The 21,387-nt window shown below is 43.2% G+C and overlaps 1 protein-coding gene across 1 annotated transcript; it reads left to right on the plus strand.

Moving 5' to 3' along the window:
• The first annotated feature begins 5,121 nt into the window (after window positions 1-5,121).
• On the plus strand, window positions 5,122-19,922 carry LOC124553498. The gene is made up of 3 exons (XM_047127352.1): window positions 5,122-5,775; window positions 5,850-6,021; window positions 19,735-19,922. The coding sequence occupies exons 1-3, from the start codon at window positions 5,122-5,124 to the stop codon at window positions 19,920-19,922; spliced, it is 1,014 nt and encodes a 337-aa protein (XP_046983308.1).
• Window positions 19,923-21,387: the final 1,465 nt, after the last annotated feature.

A 21,387-nucleotide genomic window follows, 5' to 3' on the forward strand; every position in this document is an offset into this window, starting at 1 on the left:
TTTCGTTCGAGGTGGTAAGGACCTCTTAACACAAGGTAGACAATTTTGTATATACTTTTGCACGTCTTTCCGTCTTCCTGCCCAGAAATAACGGGCGGCTATTCGGCAGTTTGTGGCGCGAAGGCCGTTATGACATGCCTGCAGGCTATCGTGACACTGTGCGATAATCTTGGAACGTAATTCTTTCGGGATTACTGCCTGTTTGCCCAAGTGGGTCTTTCGATATAAAATTCCATCTTCAACGGAAAATTCAGGCAAAGCCACATACTTCTGACATTCGACGTCTCTTTGCTGTGCCTCCCTTAATTCTTCAATAGAAACGTCATTAGCTACGATCACTCTGACCTTTCGGCTTAATGCGTCGGCGTTCTGATGTAACTTGCCCGGTTTGTGTTTCACCTCATACTCAAATTCGCTCAATTTCAAAGCCCAACGAGTTAGCCTACTACTAGGGTCTTTTAAGCTCAACATCCACTGTAACGCGGCGTGATCAGTGATGACAGTGAATTTTCTCCCATACAAATAACATCGGAAATAAGTTACACCAAACATGAGTGCTAGTAGTTCCTTCTCAGTTGTGCTGTAATTTGACTCTGCTTTATTAAGCTGTCGAGACGCATAACCAATTGGTCGTTCTTCGCCATCTATCTCTTGTGACAGGATGGCTCCTACAGCATAATCTGAGGCGTCCACTGACAGTATGAATGGTTTTTCAAAATCCGGGTACGCTAGTACAGGGGCTCTAGTTAAAACATGTTGAATTTGTTGCATAGCTTTATCACATTCTTTGGTCCAAATAAAACTAACTCCTTTTTTCAATAAATTAGTCAGGGGCTTAGCAAGGGTGGCATAATTATTCACGAAACGTCTGTAGTAGTTTGCAAGGCCTAAAAATGACTGTAGTTCTTTGACATTTGTCGGTGTTGGGAATTCCTTTACTGCGGTGGTCAAACGGGGGTCCGGTTTGACACCTTCTCCACTTATTATATGACCTAAATATTGTACTTGTGACTGGGCGAAAGCACACTTTTCTAATTTTACACTCAAATGAGCTCCTTTTAACCTTTGCAAAACATCCCTCAGTCTTTCTGCATGTTCTTTTATCGTTTTAGAAAAAATAATAATGTCATCTAAATACACCAAGCAGGTTGTAGGTTTCAACCCACGCAACAGCAAGTCTGCAAATCTTTGAAAAGTGGCAGGGGCGTTTCTCAATCCAAATGGCATCCTTACAAATTCATACAATCCTGTAGGTACAACAAAAGCAGTTTTATGGCGGTCCTGGGGTGCAACAGGGATCTGATGGTACCCAGAACGCAAATCAAGGGTGGTAAAATACTTACAGTTGCCCAATCGGTCCAATGTTTCATCAATGCGCGGTAACGGATATGTGTCTGGTGTCGTTACCCGATTTACTGCCCGCATATCGACACATAGGCGATAGGCTTTCTCCCCATTTACTGATTTCTTTGGCACAACGACCACGGGAGACGCCCACGCACTCGAGGAGGGTTGTATGATTCCTGCAGCTAATTGCTGCTGAATCGTATCTTCAACTACAGACTGCAAATGATATGGTATGCGGTAAGGTTTTTGTGCAATTGGCCGAGCTTCTCCGGTCGGAATTTCGTGCTGAACCAAATCCGTAGCCGGTAGAAACTGCCTCTCTTCAAACAACCACAAAAATTCCTCTAATACCGGCTGCAACATCCTTTTCTCCTCACTGTTTAAATGACCTAACTTCTCTGCTAACTGACTCCTTATCGTCGACGCGACATATCGCACTTCTCTAACTGAACATTTCTTTCCTTTCCTTCCTTTCTTATCTTTATTTCGCTGCTTCTCAGCTCCTCTTATTTCCTCAAAAATTTCCTGACCACTGGCAACAATAGTACCCTTCGGTATCACAACATCTTCTACACCAAAATTATCTATACTTACTGGTATCGCAAAACCCTTCTGTCTCCTTTCCGGTCGGCAGATACTTCTCTTTATATGTACTGACTGACGATCTAAAACATCATTCTGGGTGAGCGGGTCAACCAGAATGTCTGTATTAGGCTGTTCTTGATTTTTGACATCTATCCAGAGAATCTTTCCACTTCCGCCTTTTATCCTCACAGGGTCAGTGGTTTTTATCGCCCACATCTGCGGTTTTATGGGAGACTGTGAACGGCGCCTTTCGCAGCTCCCTCGCGTCTGACGGGGGTGCGCACTGCCAAATCGGTGAATTGCTTCGCCGAACTGCACAGTTCGCGTTCGATAGTCCACTATCCCCTGATAACGGTGCAGGAAGTCATTCCCTAGTATGATGTCAAATTCACCCTTCTTTAGCCTCACTACCTCCATCCTCTGACTGTATTTACCACCGTCTATTTGCAGATTCACTACACACGAACCTGCAGGGACAATTACTTCCTCTCCAAGGCCACTGATATTGTACCGGGGTGGCTGTAACACCCTTCGATCATTTTTCTCCACAAACAATACACTAACTTGAGCACCAGTATCAACTAAAATTCTAACTGATTTGTTCCCGAATACGCCAAATAGACTAACGTGTTCCACCTCTTTACATTTTTCGGTCCTAACCGGGTGTATTATTTTTGTCGGGGGCGCGGGTGGGTGGCGGAACCTGCCCCCCAAGCGTTTCCCTGATTCGACCCCGCGTTGCGGCGGTGGCCGCGCATCTGATTAGAAAATGGAGACTTTGTGGGGCAAACATTATTAGCATGGCCTACTGTCTGGCAAATAGTGCAATACGGCGCGCGACAGCGCATTGCCGTATGGTTGGGCTTCCCACAACGCTGACAAAATACTTCTTTTGCTGGGACCGGTACTGGGTCCGATGGGCGCGGGGCGGCAGCGCAAAAACGCAACACCTCTTCGCGAAGCATTGCCAAACGAACAGCTTCAAACAGAGAAGTGGGGGAGGCTGCTTTGACTTCTCCTCCGATGCGGGGGTCAATACCGCGGACAAATGCATCAATTGCACGCGCTTCGGCTTCTGAACGCAAAATTCTGTTTTCACTGGCATTTCCACCTAGCTTGTAGGTACGACAAGACACTGCTCGTATGCGATCTGCAAAGGCATCAAAATCCTCATTAGGCTTCTGCCTAAGGGTTGATAATTGATCTCTGTAATATGCGGTACCTCTGGTATCGGAATAACGCGTAGTCAATCCGCGGGCCAATACTTCAAATTCGTGCGTGTCACGCAATTCGTCCACCGTTTCTATGAACATTCGGGCTTCCCCTGTCAACTTGAGTCTGGCTACATTGACCAATAGATCATCCGGCCAGGCACACGTGCGACCCACATCACGAATATTTTGTAAGAACATAGCTACATTTTCGTGGGACTTCCCAGAAAAGGTGGGAATGAAATCAGCCGCAGGAAAATTGCTTACAGTCGCCATGTTAGCAGAAATTGTGGCGTTTGTATTAGAGACAGAATTAGTGTTAGTTGCCTCTGTTTGAGCATTAGTTACAGGGGTGGAGCTAGCCACAGGTATGGAAGTTCGCGCACTAGCTTCCAGCGTCTGTTTCAAGACGCGGTTTTGCTCAAGTAGCTCCTGATTTTGTGTGAATAACTGGCGCATTTGTGCATTTATGGCCTCGAGTGGGTCTTGCGAGGCAGGTGCCTCTACGGTGGTATCCCGTACCGTCGCTCGTGTTCCCATCGGCATGTTTACAAATTTATGGGACGCTAGTGACCAGAAAAAAGTAATGATTGTTACAAAAAAAGGACGGCCACAAAGATTCTCAATCCAGCGGCGGAAGATCGTCGAAGATATAGTTGTAAGCATCGCGGTGACTTACATGGCGATGGAGGCGGTGCGACGCATTGGTGGCGGCGACGGCGTGGTGCAGTGGCTGCGGCGGCGGCGGCGGCGGCGTCCGGACCCTCGGGCGGCGGCAGATGTGTTGGCGGCGGACGGCGCTGGCTCGGCCGGTCGGCGATGGCGGCAGCCCCTGGCGCGTCGGTGACAGCGGCGGGCGGCGGCGGCGGATGGCGGCGGCCCGGCAGGTCGCGCAGCGCAGCGCAGGCGCCTCGAACTCAGGCAGCGGGCAGCGCGGCGGCGTGCGGCTCACGTGGCTGACTAGCGTGGGCTGCCTCGCTGCAGCGCGCGCCCTGTGCGTGTTTAGTGGAGCAGCCACGGCCCACGTGAAGCAAACGTGGCGGCCGGTTGGCGCATTCCATGCGCGAAGTGTACGGCGTCTTGCCGGGAGAAATTTAGTGTAGCGACAAAGTCACTACGGGAACGGTATCCCACTTCTGACACCAGTTGTACAGGATGGCGGGTATGGGCAGGCGGTGGGCGTTATGGAATAATAGAGTAATTTTTAGAGAAAGGCCATTTATTGGCTAAAGCATGATGAAAAGGGGCTACATAGGCCTAGGGAGGTGAGGGTGAGCCAGACCTTGCAATTTGGCGAACATTGTTCGCGAAGCTACCGAAAGTGGTTGTCTGCCAAAACTAAGTCCACAGTGCCGCAGCACCGGGAGAAGCGGGAGATGATCAAAACTACAGGGCGCGCATCCGACTCGCGGGTGAGCAAGAATACAAGAGAGCGAGCCCGGCGACGGGCGGCCGGGTATATTCGACGCACCACGCGGCTTCCTCCGCCCTGATTGGTCAGAACCGAGAAAACCGTGCGGGCGGCATGGAACTTTCCAGAGCGTTGCCTGCTAAGCGACGCCTGGGACGGCGTTACCTCGTAAGCACACGAGAGAGGCGCGTGATCAAGGTGCCCTTCCTCAGTGCTGACTTCCTGTTGCTAGACCGTGGGACGAAAGAATTTACAGGCAGCTAACACTGCCGGCCGTGGCTTGGCCGTAATGGAGTAATGAAGTTACCGTTTGGGTGCTCATATAATAAAGTAAAATCCCTTATTGTCTGGCTCATCCTTTACATAGGTAAAAAATATGGCTCAGTTGATATTAAAAATGTTATGCCTTCCCGAGTGACAGTAGCTAGGAAAGTTCAAACCTTAGCTGATAAAGTGCGCAACAAAATGCTCCCAGATATAGTGCATGCGATTCGTTCTGGTATATGTGCCAGTACAATTGATCTATGGACAGACAATTACAAAGGGGTGCATTACATGTCCGTGACAATGCATTACATAAATTCAGACTGTCGTTTGAATAAATATGTACTGATGTGCTCTGCGTTTCCTGACTGCCCAAAAACTGGCTCGAATATTCGAAACGAGTTGGAAGATGGCTTAGAAACTATGGGCGTTTCTCGTGAAGACATTGCCAAAATTACGTTTGTCACAGACCAGGACAGTAACATTGTCAAAGCTCTCGAAGTATATCAGCGTCTTCCATGCATGGCTCATAGTATAAACACAGTCTTGAAACATGTTCTGAGCGAACAGTTTTTGAAAGAAAATGTTCCAAATATATTAGCCATTCTTAATACAGTGCGGGCTACGGTTTCGTACTTCAAGAGAAGAGGTCTCTGTGTGAGACTGAACTCATCTTTAAAGCAGTGGGTTTCAACTCGTTGGAATAGTTATTTTGACATGCTTGTATCAGTCCATTCTCAGATTGATTCAGTGAAGGCTGTTTTACATAATGAAGGTGCCTCTGATAAAATGCTGGGTTATGGCCACCATATAACTGGCCAGCTTATAGAATTTCTTAAGCCGTTTAAAGAAGCCACAGTTGATCTAGAGAGTGACAAGGATCCAACCCTACATTTAGTTCTACCGTGGTTTTATGCCTTAAAAACTCACTGTACCGTACGGGATAACGATGAAGAGGTTTGTAATTTTATTCCATCTGAATATTATAGAACCACTTGTGAAATATGTATGTTGAGAAAATGTATTTTCAGGACATGAAACCTTTGAAACAAGCCGCTGATGCCTTCCTAGAACAGAAAATGTGCGTTAGTATGTTGCATAAAATTGCAACGTTTATGGTGGCTAACTACCGCACATTAAGAAAGTTAACCGAGGATGAAAAAATTGAAGTTTACCAAGCAGCACGACAGATGTGTGCTGAAGGTAAGCTCCTAAGATAATGCATATATTCTTCATCTACATGTACATGGTTACCCTGCAAGACACACGCAAGTGCTTAGTTGAGGGTTCATCGAACCACTTTCAACTTATTTGTCTTCTTTTCTCGAATTTCGCGCGGGATAGAACACCTACAGCTCTCCGTCTGAGCGCTGCTTTTTTGTATTTTATTCTGATGATCATTTCTTCCAACGTATATGGGACTCAACAATATCTCTTCGAATTCGGAGGTGTAAGTTGGTGATCGAAATTTCATATATAGATCGCGTCACGTCAAAAAACGCCATTGTTGTAATGATTACCACCCCAACTCTTGTGTAATTTCCGCGACACTCTTTCCCCTGTTTTACGATAATACCAAACCAGCTGCCCTTATTTAGACTCTTTCGACCTATTCCGTCAATAGTAAGGCTCTCCAACTTCGTATCAATGCTCCAAAAGAGCGTTTTGTCATTAAAACGCCTACAGAATTTCTGTGTGTCCATTCCTATTTAAGTAGGTCGTAATTGTAATCAGAGGTATTAAGTAGAATCTACAGCCTTTAGATTTGACTGGTTGATCTTGTAAACGAAGTTTAACGGACTTAGTTTAGTACACACAGGGATAACCTCGCTCTTGTCATTATTTATTGCCAAGTGCTAATTTTCACACCAAAAATATATACCTTATTTAAATTGTCCTGCAGTTAGTTTTGGTCTTCTGTTGACTTTACAGGACGATAAATGATAGCATCATTCTAAAACCTATTATAATTTCAACTATGTGTAGTACGATCTTCACATTATTCTGCAAATATTAATTGGAACCTGTACTGTTTCAGTACAAGTGCCCAATCACAGCAACCAAGAAACAAATCCAGGGCCGTACAAAATGGCGAAATTTGAGGACTGGGCAGAAGAGCCTCCTCTCCTACATGATGAAGTCAGCAGATACTTGCAAGAACACTGTGTGAACGAGGGAGATATTCTACAGTGGTGGAAAAATAACTCCCAACGACTTCCTCGACTTGCGTGTGTGGCAAGAAAAATATTAAATATACCAGCCACTAGTGCGTCTAGTGAGAGAATTTTTAGTTGCGTTGGAAACCTAATTAGCGAAAAACGATCACATCTTAATGCAGACAGACTTAACGATCTCGTCATAATTAATTCAAACACTAATCAGCAGACACATTGAAAATACAGTAGAACATTAAACGGGAATCTGAGTTTGAGCGCAAATTTACTAATTAAGAGTGCAGATTTCTTTCTTGTGCTTTCTGGGCGTCAATTTCTGAGATAGAAATTTTGTAATGCATACAGTTCATTTTTATTTTAGACTAAACTTTTTGATTTAAATCCTCCCAAGTCACATTAATTATTGTTTGTAAACCATTTTCTGTTACTTGGGTTTGCAAAAGTAGCCAAATATTTTTAGGAGTATCTGGTTTGGCCTAAATAATACTTTCAGGGGAACTGAAGGAAAATTTGTAAAGATTTTATGTTGAAAAGTGTTCTGCAAAATAAAATATTCATTTGTGGAGTAAGGCAATACACATTATGAGTTTAAATTACAATTTACTTTGTTGAGTTCCACACACATTGCAAAATGTAATTTTATTCTTTTATTTCTATATTAAGGGGAATCCCACATGCAGAGTCAAGATGCTGAAGACCTAGACACTACAAATACTCCTAAAATGAAGAGCGTCTTTTTCCATGAATGTATTGTAGTAGGAATATAATGGAAACTCTGAGCCGCTCTCCACAGCGTCTATATCTGCGTCATGAGGATTCAGACTCGTCGTTTAGGTCTGTGTTATGAGGGTCTAGAGTCGTCGTTTGGACTTGCATCATGCAAGTAAACACTCGTCGTCTTAGTCTGCATCATGATGGTCCGAAATATGGTCCCTCATGATGCAGACCTATACTACAAGTATGGACTCTCATGACACAAACGTAGGAGCCGCGAAAAATGGCTCAGGGTCGCCATTGTATTCCCAGTACTATAGTTTTTAGATGAACTGGATACGAAACAAGTCCTTCGATTTTGTTAAAATGCATTTTGGCAATTTAGAATGATTTTGCCAACTTCGAATGAATTCACAGAACCAGTAAAATACATCCTGGAAACGTAGTTAAATATTTATATAATTGGTGTCATACTTGGCTGAAACATACTAAAGTTAAAGAATCTAGACTTCCAAAATCTTAATTTGGTTCTCATTGCAGTACAGTGGTTAATAGGGGCGTAGATAATTTATTCTTCTGGGGAGGTGACCAATCTTCTTTTTGGGGGGTGGAGGTTCACTTCTTTAGTACAAATATCCATCCGTTTCGGTGTTGAAAAGTGCAGCACAGACTGCATTGCGTTGCCTGGGCATTTATTTATTCCATACTCTCGCAGTCCATCTTCCCTCCCGTATTTTCTCTCTATCCATTTAGTCCTCTCCCACTATCTCTTTGATCACCTCCCCCCCCCCCTCCCCATCCCTTGGCCGGCCGAAGTCGCCAAGCAGTTCTAGGCGCTACAGTCTGGAACCGCGCGACCGCTACGGTTGCAGGTTCGAATCCTGCCTCGGGCATGGATGTGTGTGATGTCCTTAGGTTAGTTAGGTTTAAGTAGTTCTAAGTTCTAGGTGACTGATGACCTCAGAAGTTAAGTCCCATATTGCTCCGGGCCATTTGAACCATTTTTGAACCCATCCCTTGGCCCATCTCCCCCCCACCCTCTATCCTTCTCCTCGTCCTCTCTCTGTTGGATTCCGCCACCTCAGTTCATCTCCTCTTCACCTATCTATGAAAACTCATATATATCTGTCAACTTTTGTGGTGATCAGTGAATCAGTGTAAAAGTTTATTGCTAGGTAGCATTTATTGTAATACTTTCTGATACGCAGCATTGATAGTTTTGTTTTGTGGTGCGTAAACAAATGAAGTTGAAGGTGTCCCGACAGGGGAATATGCGACATGCAAATAGCCATGTGAAAAACATGATTTTCAAGATTGATGCCACAAACATATAACAACTGCCCTTGCGATTTATCTATCGACATGGCAAATGTAAGCTGCACTGGAAATTATAACCGTTTAAAGTCGAATGGCATGTCGGTCGGAATCTTAGTGATACTAGAATCAAACTGTCCTCACCTTTGTACTTTCCTTTTAAAATTGTGGCTTCGATTACGTTGTTCTTTAACTTCTTCCCCGCAAGCCGGGTGCCATTACAAAGACGTGGCTGGTTTACCTTTCGCGACATGATTGCCGATCCGACTTAATTACAGATTGGGAGGCGGTAATCCGGGGAAATCCAGCGAATTTAAAAATTCCGTGGGATAGTTGAGTGCATCATCTTGGTTAGTAACGGAATAAACCGACTTGTATGTCAGCATTTCGCCAGGTGTCATATTTTGAATCTGAAAATTCATTTCGTTAACATCAAGGTTTTTTGCAGCCAATATAACACGTTCACTCAACCAAAAATGGTTTGCAACTGTTAAACGACATTTGCTGTGCGTGAATTGTCCAACATGATGACTGTGAATGTGTCAGACAGCTCTCAAATTTCAGAAAGATTATAGACATTTCGTTTAAAAGAAATATATATATATATATATATATATATATATATATATATATATATATATACACACACTCATAGACAAATACATACACACACACACACACACACACACACACACACACACACATATATATATATATATATATATATATATATATATATGCACATGTAAATATTCAAAAACCTTCTCCATGGAAACATGCGTACATAGTGAACTTTCATGGTAACCCGCAAACGATGTCAAAATCTTTTGTAAGGTACTCTCTTCAATGTACTGTCCGAAATTTTATGTAGACAGTGATGTTCCTCTTGATGGTCAAATGTGCAAAATTTCTTCAAGATCGGAATAAAATTGTAGGTTGGTGTAGAAGTGTGTAAGTAAAGTACCCTCCGCCATGCACCATTCAGAATTTTAAGCAGACAGCACCCTTCATCCTGCTTTGAATATCAAGTGTGCCAAATTTCATCAAGATCGGAATAAATACGTACAATTTGTCGAATTCCGTTATGTAAAGGAACCTCTGCCATGCACCATATGAAATTTTATGTAGACGGTGACCTTTCTCTTGGTTTCAAGGTATAGTGTGCAAAATTTCATCAAGATTGTATGCAATACAAACACACGGACACAATGAAAACGCACTTTCAGTTTTTGTCAAATTTTCCAATTTTTCGGTCGATTTTCGAAAAATTTTATTTCATAGAAACCTTGTCCTGAGAATTACGAACACAGCAAAAAAATTTTTGCCGAACTGGTCAAGGCGTTCTCGAGTTTTACGCTTATCAACACATTTGGCAATTAATTTTTATTTATATAGATAAGAAGCCCGAATATACGCGTAGAGGAAGAATATACAAATAAAACCAATATTCTTTTACCTGAAATTAACACATATATATAATGTTGGGGTTTGTCTTTTGGTGCTCAGGTAAAATAAAAACTTTTGATTAACGTTCATAATACAATGACGCGCGCAGACTAAACGGCTGCGTAGCGCAGCTCAGCAGTAATATGAGCAGGCAAGCAAGTTTCCCGCAGCCTGCCCGGGTTGGGTTCTGCTTGGCTTGGCTGGGAGTGAAGCAGCCTGCCCGTTCTGTTGACAACGAGCGGCGGCCTGCCTGCCTGGCCACCGGGCAAGCATGGGCGGGTTAAAAGCGGGACATGTACACCTCTAGTTAGGTACATGTTTGGAACTGGGCTCAGATTCTGGTTTGAACCTTTCGGCAATTGTATAATCTGAGTTAGGAGGTTTGTAAAAGAATCCAATTATTATTTTATTCCGATTGCCAAGAATGACCTTTACCCATACTATCTCACAGTAACTATCTACTTCAATTATGCTACAAGATAAACTACTTTTAACGCTTCAGAACGCTGTAAGGTCCATCGCAAAAATTTCGATAGAACTTATCTCCAGCTTTATACAGCTTTCAGTACCTATAACGATTTGAGCATCAGTACTTTCTATAAGTGCTTGGATCTCTGGTACTTTCCCAACACGGCTAGGACCGTTTACAACTGTTATCCGATTATTCCTAGGTCTACGTTCTTTCTGTGTTCGATCTGCACCCTCCGAGACTGAGGCCCTTCTTGTGTTTCCCTGAGACCCTCTAACCTAAAATAGCATCCAATCCACGCCACCGAGATCACGCTACCCGTGTAGCCACCTGCTGTGTGTAATGGACTCCTGACCTATTTAGTGGAACCCAAAACACCACCAACCAGTGGTGCAAGTCGAGGACTCTGCAACCTACCCGGTTTCAAATCCGTCTGAACCTCTGATTCAGACCCTCCACTTCACACTGTACCAGAGCTCCTCATCTGTCTTGCCGACTATGCTACAAATGTTGAGCTCTACTTTCATTTCGCAATCAAGATTGGCGGCCTATATCACTTTAGATAACCATTTAAAACCAGAAAGAAACTCTTCTGATGCATAACGAGATACATCACTGGTACTGATGTGAGTCACACCTTCAGTTGACTGCACCCTGTATTCTTCATGGCATCTGGATGGACTCATTCCACATCTGGAATGGCTGCACCCAGTCTGCACACAGAGGACACACTGACTTTCTTCCTCTCCTTGGCAGCCATGCCACTGCATGGCCCTGTAACGCACCTAACATTGGAGCTTCCAACTACCAATAATCCAATCCTCTGTGATTGTCCAGATCTTGCAGGCTGAGAGGTTTCCTCTGTAACAGGACAAGCGACTGCATCCAGCTGAGTGTCGGCCCTAGACAACACCTGCAACCTGTTTTTCAGACAAACCAGAGACCTTACATTCGGCGCTGCAGGAAATTTTTCCCAGCCTGTCACACCGTGAGCCGACCAACCACTCGACTGCGTGGGAGGCAAGCAGCAACTGGTCTGCCCGCTGGTGCAGACCGACTGGCGAACTCGTGGGTCGCACTACACGCGAGTTGGATCCTCAGAGCTGGCCCACAACAGTGATGCCTATCCACTGGAGCCTCAACATGTGTAACCGAAGGCAACACAGCGTGGAGGTGAGAGCAAAGTGTCATCAGCTCAACTTGCATCTGCGCACAGCAATCACAGTCACCGACTGTACTGAAGACGGTGGGAAACTACACAGACAAACAAACAAGTATCGGCATATGCTCTGGAACAGCACTGTACACACTAACGAAAACGCGAAACTTTGTGTAGCAAATTAGATCAACGGGTGGAGATTAAAAACTAAGCTACCAAAGCACTCAGGTGAGACTAAATAATTCGCTCCTGTTTAGGAACTTGTAACAAGTCGCAAAATCTGTTATTTTCCGACACATATAAACAGGCGAGAGCAGTATCTAGTATATGTTGAATTAACAAGAGAAAATTTAAAAACCAATCTACTACATCACACAGCTGAAACGATATAACAATATAACTCGCTCCTGTTCAAGACCTTGTAAAATGTCACAAAATCGATAACTTACCAGTTGCTGCTTGTATTTCAGCCAGCTGCCTGACTGATGTTTCCGTTATGCACCAGGATCCTTGTTTTCAGTTACTTTGCATACTCATTTGGGGTGTTTCCTCACGCTGTTGAACGTCATAATGGTATGCAGCCTCCCACAATTGAAATCTCACACATAGTGTCCTCAATACACATTTTAATTTCCTGTCATGTTAACTCACAAGTCATGCAACTTGAAGTACAAACTGACACAGTAGTTACCAGTTTACTTCCATAATTTGAGTGGGTATGATGCCCACTACGCTGTTGAGCTCTTCCATGCTTTCAGGTTGGAGAAAAAAAATGTTTAAATGTGTGTGAATTCCTAAGGGACCGAAATGCTGAGGTAATTGGTCACTAGACTTACAAACACAATGTGATCAAAAGTGTACGGACACCTGGCTGAAAATGACTTAGAAGTTCGCGGCGCCCTCCATCGGTAACGCTGGAATTCAGTATGGTGTTGGCCCACCCTTAGCAGCTTCCACTCTCGCAGGCATACGTTCAATCAGGTGCTCGAAGGTTTCTTGGGAATGGCAGCCGATTCTTCACGGAGTGCTACACTGAGGAGAGGTATCAATGTCGGTCGGTGAGGCCTGGCACGAAGTCGGCTACCAAACATCCCAAAGGTGTTCTATAGGACTCAGGTCAGGACTCTGTGCTGGCCAGTCCATTACAGGGATGTTATTGTCATGTAACCACTCTGCCACAGCCCGTGAATTTTGATCATGTGCTCGATTGTCTTGAAAGATACAATAGCCATCCCTGAATTGCTCTTCAACAATGGGAAGCAAGAAGGTGATTAAAACATCAATGTAGGCTTATTCTGTGATAGTGTCACGCAAAACAACTAGGGGTGCAATCCCCCTCCATGAAAAATTCGACAACACTATGCCACCACCGCCTTCGAATTTTACTGTTGGCACTACACACGCTGGCAGATGACGTTCACTGGCCATTCGCCATGCCCACACCCTGCCATCGGATCGCCACATTGTGTGCCGTGATTCGTCACTCCACACAACGTTTTTCCACTGTTCAATCGTCCAGTTTTACGCAGTTTACACCAAGCGAGGAGTCGTTTGGAATTCACCGGCGTGATGTGTGGCTTATGAGCAGCCACTCGCCATGAAATCCAAGTTTTCTCACCTCCCACCTAACTGTCACAGTACTTGCAGTGGATCCTGATGCAGTTTGGAATTCCTGTCTGATGGTCTGGATAGATGTTTGCCTATTACACATTACGAACCTCTTTAACTTTTGGCAGTCTCTGTCAGCCAACAGACAAGGTCGGCCTGTACGCTTTTGTGCTGTAGGAGTCCCTTCACGATTCCACTTCACTATCACATCGTTTAGGAGTGTGGAAATGTCTCATACAGACATGTGACAAAAGTGACACCCAATCACCTGACCACGTTCGAAGTCCATGATTTCCGCGGTGAGCACATTCTGCTCTCTCACGATGTCTAATGGCGCCTGATTTGGAGTACCTGGCAGTAGGTGGCAGCACAATGCACGTAATGTGATAAACGAGTGTTTTTGTTGGCGTCTGGATACTTTTGGTTATATTCTGTACCACTTAAACTAATGTTAAGACCAACACACACAGTCATGCCTGAGGGAGGACTCGAACGTCCAGCGGGAGGGGCCGCGGAATCCGTGAAACGGCGCCTCTAACATCGCGGCCACTCTGAGCGGCTCAGGTTGGAGAAGGATCAGGCCAGTATCATACCTGACAATGCAGAAAAATAAATTTCATTCCCCAAGCAAATGATGCCAGGTATAATTGTTCTGCTTCCTGGATTTGGCACGATTTATGAAGACACCTTTTCACAAGCTTGCCGAGATATGAATATCGTTTAAGCTACACTTCCCGATAATGCAAAGATCTAGAAGTGGGTCTTTCCATGTGAATTCCTGGATTCTATGGAGAGACGCCATGAAAGCACATTGTTCAGTATAACTGAGGTCATACATTTTGGATCCTGCCTTGTATCAACCTCAAACTATTGACCGATGTTGATAGCTTGCCTTTTTTTGAATGTGGGATTTGCAGGGATTTCCACAAGCTCGCCAAGGCGATTAACTGACTATGGGGGTGTACAGATGATCTGATGGTCTGAGTTACATACTTTACTTGGATGTAGGCGATGTCTGTGGACAGACCATGCAAGAAACTCTGCAGTCTCGAGGGTTCCAGTGGTTGTACAGAGATGAAATCGTCGGACTGAAGGATAAGAACCTCAGTGTGGCTGCTGATGGCGGTAGGGGATATGTCCTGAAGGCAGACCTGTAGTATCCAACTGATTTGCTTGATGAGCGCAGCGACCTACCGTTCTGTTCACATAGTCCCACAAAATAGTTCCATCCCCAAGTTGATGGCGATGCTGGTCAATAAAGAGAGATACATTCTACACTATAGAAGCCTCCACCAATGTCTTACACTGCGGATGCGACTTCTTTGAATCACCTGCTGCATTTCCTTCAAGTAACTCCCCAGTTTGAAGAAGTGTATTGATTTAAACAATAAACAGAACATGCTCGCAATGTGTGATTTCACAAAGGTTTTTATAAATTAATGATGATTTCCTTTTTAGGCAAATTACGAAGAATCTTAGAAACCACCACAATATTTATTTTACTGTGGAGATGGGCGTTGTGGTGCAAAAGATTACTTCACCAGGCCAGATTTTAAGTAAGGCACAATCTTCAATTGACTAGTTCCTGTGGAGATGACTAATGTTCACAAAGCCTGTCTCCGTTGATATGTGTGGTCTTGATCTCTTCAAAGTCCACATGTACCGATTCTATAGCAAGCATAGAAAACCAAACCTTTCTGATATCAACTTGGATATTGGGATTTTGACCTATTGGGTGAAAGGCTGTAATCCATATGAAGTAAATAGGTGCAAACCCGAAGTATTCGACTCGTCTGGACATGCGACCGACAATCCTTATGGAGTAACACCGCGCCGGCCGCTGTGACCGAGCGGTTCTAGGCGCTTCAGTCCAGAACCGCGCTGCTGCTGCGGTCGCAGGTTCGAATCCTGCTTCGGGCTTGAATGTGTGTGGTGTCCTTAGGTTAGTTAGGTTTAAGTAGTTCTAAGTCTAGGGGACTGGTGACCTCAGATGTTAAGTCCCATAATGCTTAGAGCCATTTGAACCATTTTTTGAATAACACCACAGAACACGAAGGTTATCGGCCTGATGAAAGACAGGCTTAATTGCTTGCAGATTGTGGAGTTTGTAGAACTCGGGCAAAGAAGTGTGGATACTGTGTAGGATCTCCATCATGCAGCCTCACAGGCACTCACAATGGAAGGGTGGGTAAAGGAGTACCACTTCTCTGGTAATGTGTCTTCTCAGATGGCACAGCAAGTAGTCTTTTGGTCATGGAGCCATGAGATGCATACTGCACTGCAATTGAAATTTTGTCTGTTGCATCACGATAACAAATGCTTAATCTGTGCAGATGAGATCAAGACCCCCTTCCCCATTCTCACACTATTCACATGGGTATGTCTGTGTGTGTGTGTGTGTGTATGTGTGTGTGTGTGTGTGTGTGTGTGTGTGTGTGTGTGTGAGTGTGGAATAGTTAGATGAAGCATATATCATAGTTATGTTTATGTATGTGTATTTGCAAGTGAATTATGTATTAATATTTGTGCCATATAGAAGACTGCACACTGTGTGTGCTTGAGAAAATATTTGTGTACATATATATTTCATGTCTTTGTGTGTACATTTGTCACTCTTCACATGCTGCTGTTCGTCCATATACACTGTCAACATCGTTAATAATTAAAATTATTCTCCTCCTACCTTAGAATAATGTATGTCTGTTGCTGTAAATATTGCATAACTGATCAGTCGCTCCGCCACACACCGTTGCGTGGCTTGCAGATGTAGATAAATAAATTCATTCTTTATTTACACATTTTTTAAACAAAGTTTTGTTACTGGTATTATGTACCTCTGCTGCTATAAATATTGTATAATTGATCAGTAACTGTTATGTAAATAAAGTAATATTGCTTTATACCATCTCTCTTTAAAAAAGTATTGTTGCAGGTATGATGTATTTCTGCTGTTATTAAAGTTTATAGTTGATCAGTAGTGTTATCCACATAAAATATTTGCTGTATCAGTGTTATTATTATTATTTGATCTTTTCACCTTTAAAGTTATTGTAGGGAGAAAGTAAATAACAACATTGTAGAACATTTGTTTTACATACAATCATTGAATTTTACAAAAGTATCCAAGTAATATTTTTTATATTGTTTTGAATTACGCTTGAATTATATTCAGGCCTGTAGGTGATTTTATGTACATAGGCATTCTTTGAGTAAATTCATCCTCCACTGATTTTATAGGTACAGTTTCGACACTACACGCTTTGTTACAGGGGGAATACAGACACTGATGCATTCTCTACTTGATTTATATTTAAACTGTTATTGTGCAAACACTCGATAAATTCATGATACATCCCTCTCACATATGAACGCCAGCAGCTTAATCTGCCTGCAGCAATCAATAAAGCATTGTACAGATTACTTAAATTTGCCACACTACAATGTTTAATTCATGTGTTGCACACTCGGATTTTAACTGAAGAAATGGCTCCTCATACGGATCTGTAAGTGATGCCTTACCCTTTAACACGCTAATTTTAATAGAACTATGAGATGGAGTATTCAGTTGTCATCTTTCGGTCTACGAATTCCATTTTACTACGCAGAGTGTCCCACACATGCTATGAATACTGCAGCCTAATGCCAAGATACTGAACGTTCTCCATTCAAAGTCACTGTTGGGTGGTAGACCGAAAGTTACACGTTTAGACACATTGACGTTAAGCAGTACATATTGCTGAACAGTAGTATTCTGTGAGACTTAGGTTGAGACTGCTACTGCATCTGCATTATGGTGTAGTCCAATGACACCATACCGACAGGTCACCATGACATCCTGCGGGCTGCAGCTGCTGTGGTGCTGCAAGGAGCTGCTGCGTACTCTCGTCCAGCATTGGATCATAGTCCGAACCAACCACAGCAAAAAATTGGAGCTTATACATTTAATAATGTTAACGATATTCATAGTTAGAGATGGGTTGACATAATACAGACTGACAGTCTTCTTCATACCAGCTGATCGCTGCTGCTATGAACACCACATTCTGGGTGGCAAACGATGATGCATATGCAGTCACATTATTATGAACAAAAATGCTGAAGAGGTGGGGAGCTGAGCTTGCATGCCATTGGCCACACATTAGAGCTGGGGAGTCGTTTGAGGTGGGAGATGCTTCATGCAAAATTATTAGTGGCGAAGGATGCGTGGGAGAGGTCTTTCCTCTCCACCCCTGCTGCCCCCTCCTTGATGTCGGCATGCGGCAGGACATACTTCCTGGAATGCCGTGGAGATAAGGAAGTGCTGCTGGTGCTGCTGTCAGCAAAACATGACGTGCACAGATGTCTCGGCTGTCATACGATACCACAGATAACAAAGAGCTAATGCTGTTGTCAGCACCATTCTCCACCCATACCTGCAGTGCCCCAGTATGCTACCATACTATCCTACTGCAGGTAGATAAAATTTCGAAATGGGTTAACTCCTGCAAATTCGGATTGACGTCAGCTGTTTGTGACACATGAAAATTTGTGATGACCCAGTACTCGAATCCAGATTGCCTGCTTATCAGAAGTGCCCACCTTAACCACTTTGCCTATCGGAGTCCACAGCCATTACTCTGATGCATTTCATGATCAGTTCAACTCATTGAGAAACATATGCACTGTACACAGGTACGATGTCTGTCCTTACACAGTGTCTGTTTCTTCATCTTTGAGAAACGTTGGTTTCCTCTAATACAGTACTAAAATGAAAATAAAAAGTAAAAAGACAACAGAGTTAGACTAGTTCCTCTGACGTCTAAAATTTCTGAATAAGCAGACAATTCATCAGTAAAATCGAAAATCTTGAGGAAACACTGAAACAAGGGCTTCACAGCTTCGTTGAGAACACTCCATCATGTACCTGAAAGTCTCTTAACTGTAATGTTTTTGAGAAGAATCGCCCATCTACGCTCACACTTTCTGAGGTTCCAGAAGAAGTCATACATACTGGAACTCATGCAATCCCGTGTAATCTGCACAGAGTGAGAGAATGACTTGCTCAGCATACAAATAATGCCTTAGGATTAAGTTCACAAATTACTGCTCGAACTCCTGGACGCGTACCTAGAGTACTGTCATGTCCTTGTCCTCGGCACAGAGTTGTATTAGAGAATCCTGTTCAATAACCTGAAGAAATATCTTTCGTTACCTTAAGGCTTTTCTGTCTACTTTACTGAGGATAACCTAGAAACAACTCCTTTTCTTCCGTTTTTTTCTACATAAAACTAACTTAGATTTCTTTGATTTTGTACAAGCAACATGACTGAAAAACTGTCAAAGGTAATAGCCCCACAAAAGTACATCCATTTTTTATATCATTTAAAATATTTTCCTTGACATATTCACAGAGAAGTGAGATAAATCCATTTTGTGTAGTGCTGAATAAACAACCTGAAAAACCTTTTCCTGCACTGTGACTGAGTGATTGTTCTAGCTCGACCAAATGTTCCCTTTGCACAGGGTCATACATCGATAACAGTCGAATCAGATTCAGGAAATTTTCTTTGTTTCTTGCACATGTAAGCTCTGTGTGGGTTCGGAATAGGAGGTTATGTTTAGTCAAAGACATCGCCACATCTGGCAGCCTTTTCAAAATATCTCCCCATTACATTTCTTTCTATTTCAGATGCTATATGAGTAACATGATTAATTGTTCTAGTAGTATTAAGACTTGTTTATAAGGTTTTTCCATTTTTCAAACCGACGTTACATGCCCTTCACACTTGCATGCATGCATGCATGCATGTCAAGTGGAGTTGGAATGTTAACGTACAGACGATGTGTGAATACAGACATCGTAACAATCACTGTAGTTAGGGGAGAGATTAAGAAAGAAACTAGCGAGCTCAAAGGGAAAGTGGAAAATCTTATAGGTATTTTAATTTAAATTGAAATAGATAAACCAAACAAAGAGTGTGCAAAGGAAGAAGACACACTGAAAGCAGTAGTAATATATTCTGAAATATTTCAGTGGTTTTTCCTTGTTTCAGGAAAATTAAAGGATGACTTCAATAAAATAAAAAGTGAATCGTTTCAAAACAAAGAAGTACCATTTGTTTCTTTTAACAGACAAGGCGATAAGGGCGAGATGAAGGACCCTAACTGGCAATTGATTTCTGATTTCTATGTCAATAAACCAAAGAGGGAGAAAATTCTAAAAAATTTGGTGGCATACTAAACGAAAAAGCAAAGTTTTTACTTTCCTTGGTCTAGGTTCGTTAACATAGACGCAAGTTCGAACAACACATCTAAATTTTTAGTGGCTTTGAAGATTTATGGTTGCTTAGTCAGAAACTTTGGAGTCATGCATCAGAAGAACATCATAGTCCTTTTGAAAAATTAAAAACCTTAAGAAGAAGTGTTAATACTAACAGAACAAATGACCATATTCCTCACACAGCATCTGAAACGGAAAAATATGCAGTGGGGAGATATTTCAAAAAAACTTCCAGATGTGGCAATGTCTTTGGCTAAAGGTAATCTTCCGTTCCGCACCCACACAGAGCCTACACTGGTAGAAGATGAAGGAAATTTTCTGCAGCTCATTAGATTGTTATTTACGTATGATCCCGTGCTAAGGGAACACTTGGTCAGGATAGAACATTCCTGACAGCCCAGCAAAAGATTTTTCATATTATTTATGCCACACTACACAAAATGGATTCATCCCACTTCTCGGCTGGAATGCCAAGGAAAAGACGTTTTAAGAATTGTAGAACAAATTGAAACTTCCTGGCAGATTAAAACTGTGTGCCCGACCGAGACTCGAACTCGGGACCTTTGCCTTTCGCGGGCAAGTGCTCTACCAACTGAGCTACCGAAGCACGACTCACGGCCGGTACCCACAGCTTTACTTCTGCCAGTATCTCGTCTCCTACCTTCCAAACTTTACAGAAGCTCTCCTGTGGGTACCGCACGTGAGTCGTGCTTCGGTAGCTCAGTTGGTAGAGCACTTGCCCGCGAAAGGCAAAGGTCCCGAGTTCGAGTCTCGGTAGGGCACACAGTTTTAATCTGCCAGGAAGTTTCATATCAGCACACACTCCGCTGCAGAGTGAAAATCTCATTCTGTAGAACAAATCGTTTGTAGGTTTCTCGGGTTAATGGTTCAAATCGCTCTGAGCACTATGGGACTTAACTTCTGAGGTCATCAGTCCCCTACAACTTAGAAGTACTTAAACCTAACTAACCTAAGGACATCACACACACCCATGCCTGAGGCAGGATTCGAACCTGCGACCGTAGCGGTCGCGCGGTTCCGGACTGTAGCGCCTAGAACCGCTCGGTCACTCAGGCGGGCTTTGTCGGGTTAGAATTATGCTTTCTTTGTGCGGTTAGCGGGGAGAGTGGAAATAGGTGACATGTTAAAACTCCACACTCGGGGTCAAACTATCAAGCTGTGCCACTGTGCAAGATTGAGCCATTTGTACCAAATAGAAAATTAATAGTATATTAAATTCTTCAATATCTTTTGAAAAGCAAACAGGTTTAGCAGCCAGAATGATGTAGTTTACAGTGCCATACAAAATTAATTTTAGTTTAATGTGTTGCCAGAAAAGTTTCACCTGCAGGCGCCACTTTTTGCTTTGTTGCCTGTTATGTTGACTTCTTTCCTAATCGACAGTTATTATATCACTTTTTTGTAC

This window comes from Schistocerca americana, chromosome 11 (assembly GCF_021461395.2).
Source record: "Schistocerca americana isolate TAMUIC-IGC-003095 chromosome 11, iqSchAmer2.1, whole genome shotgun sequence".
Classification (NCBI taxonomy): domain Eukaryota; kingdom Metazoa; phylum Arthropoda; class Insecta; order Orthoptera; family Acrididae; genus Schistocerca; species Schistocerca americana.

Bases quoted from the DNA above. Each gene is read 5' to 3' on its own strand.
- LOC124553498 (XM_047127352.1), top strand. From the start codon at position 5,122: ATGCATTACATAAATTCAGACTGTCGTTTGAATAAATATGTACTGATG. The intron at 5,776-5,849 runs GTTTGTAATTTT...ATGTATTTTCAG, and splicing joins TACGGGATAACGATGAAGAG to GACATGAAACCTTTGAAACA. The intron at 6,022-19,734 runs GTAAGCTCCTAA...TCCTTGTTTCAG, and splicing joins ACGACAGATGTGTGCTGAAG to GAAAATTAAAGGATGACTTC.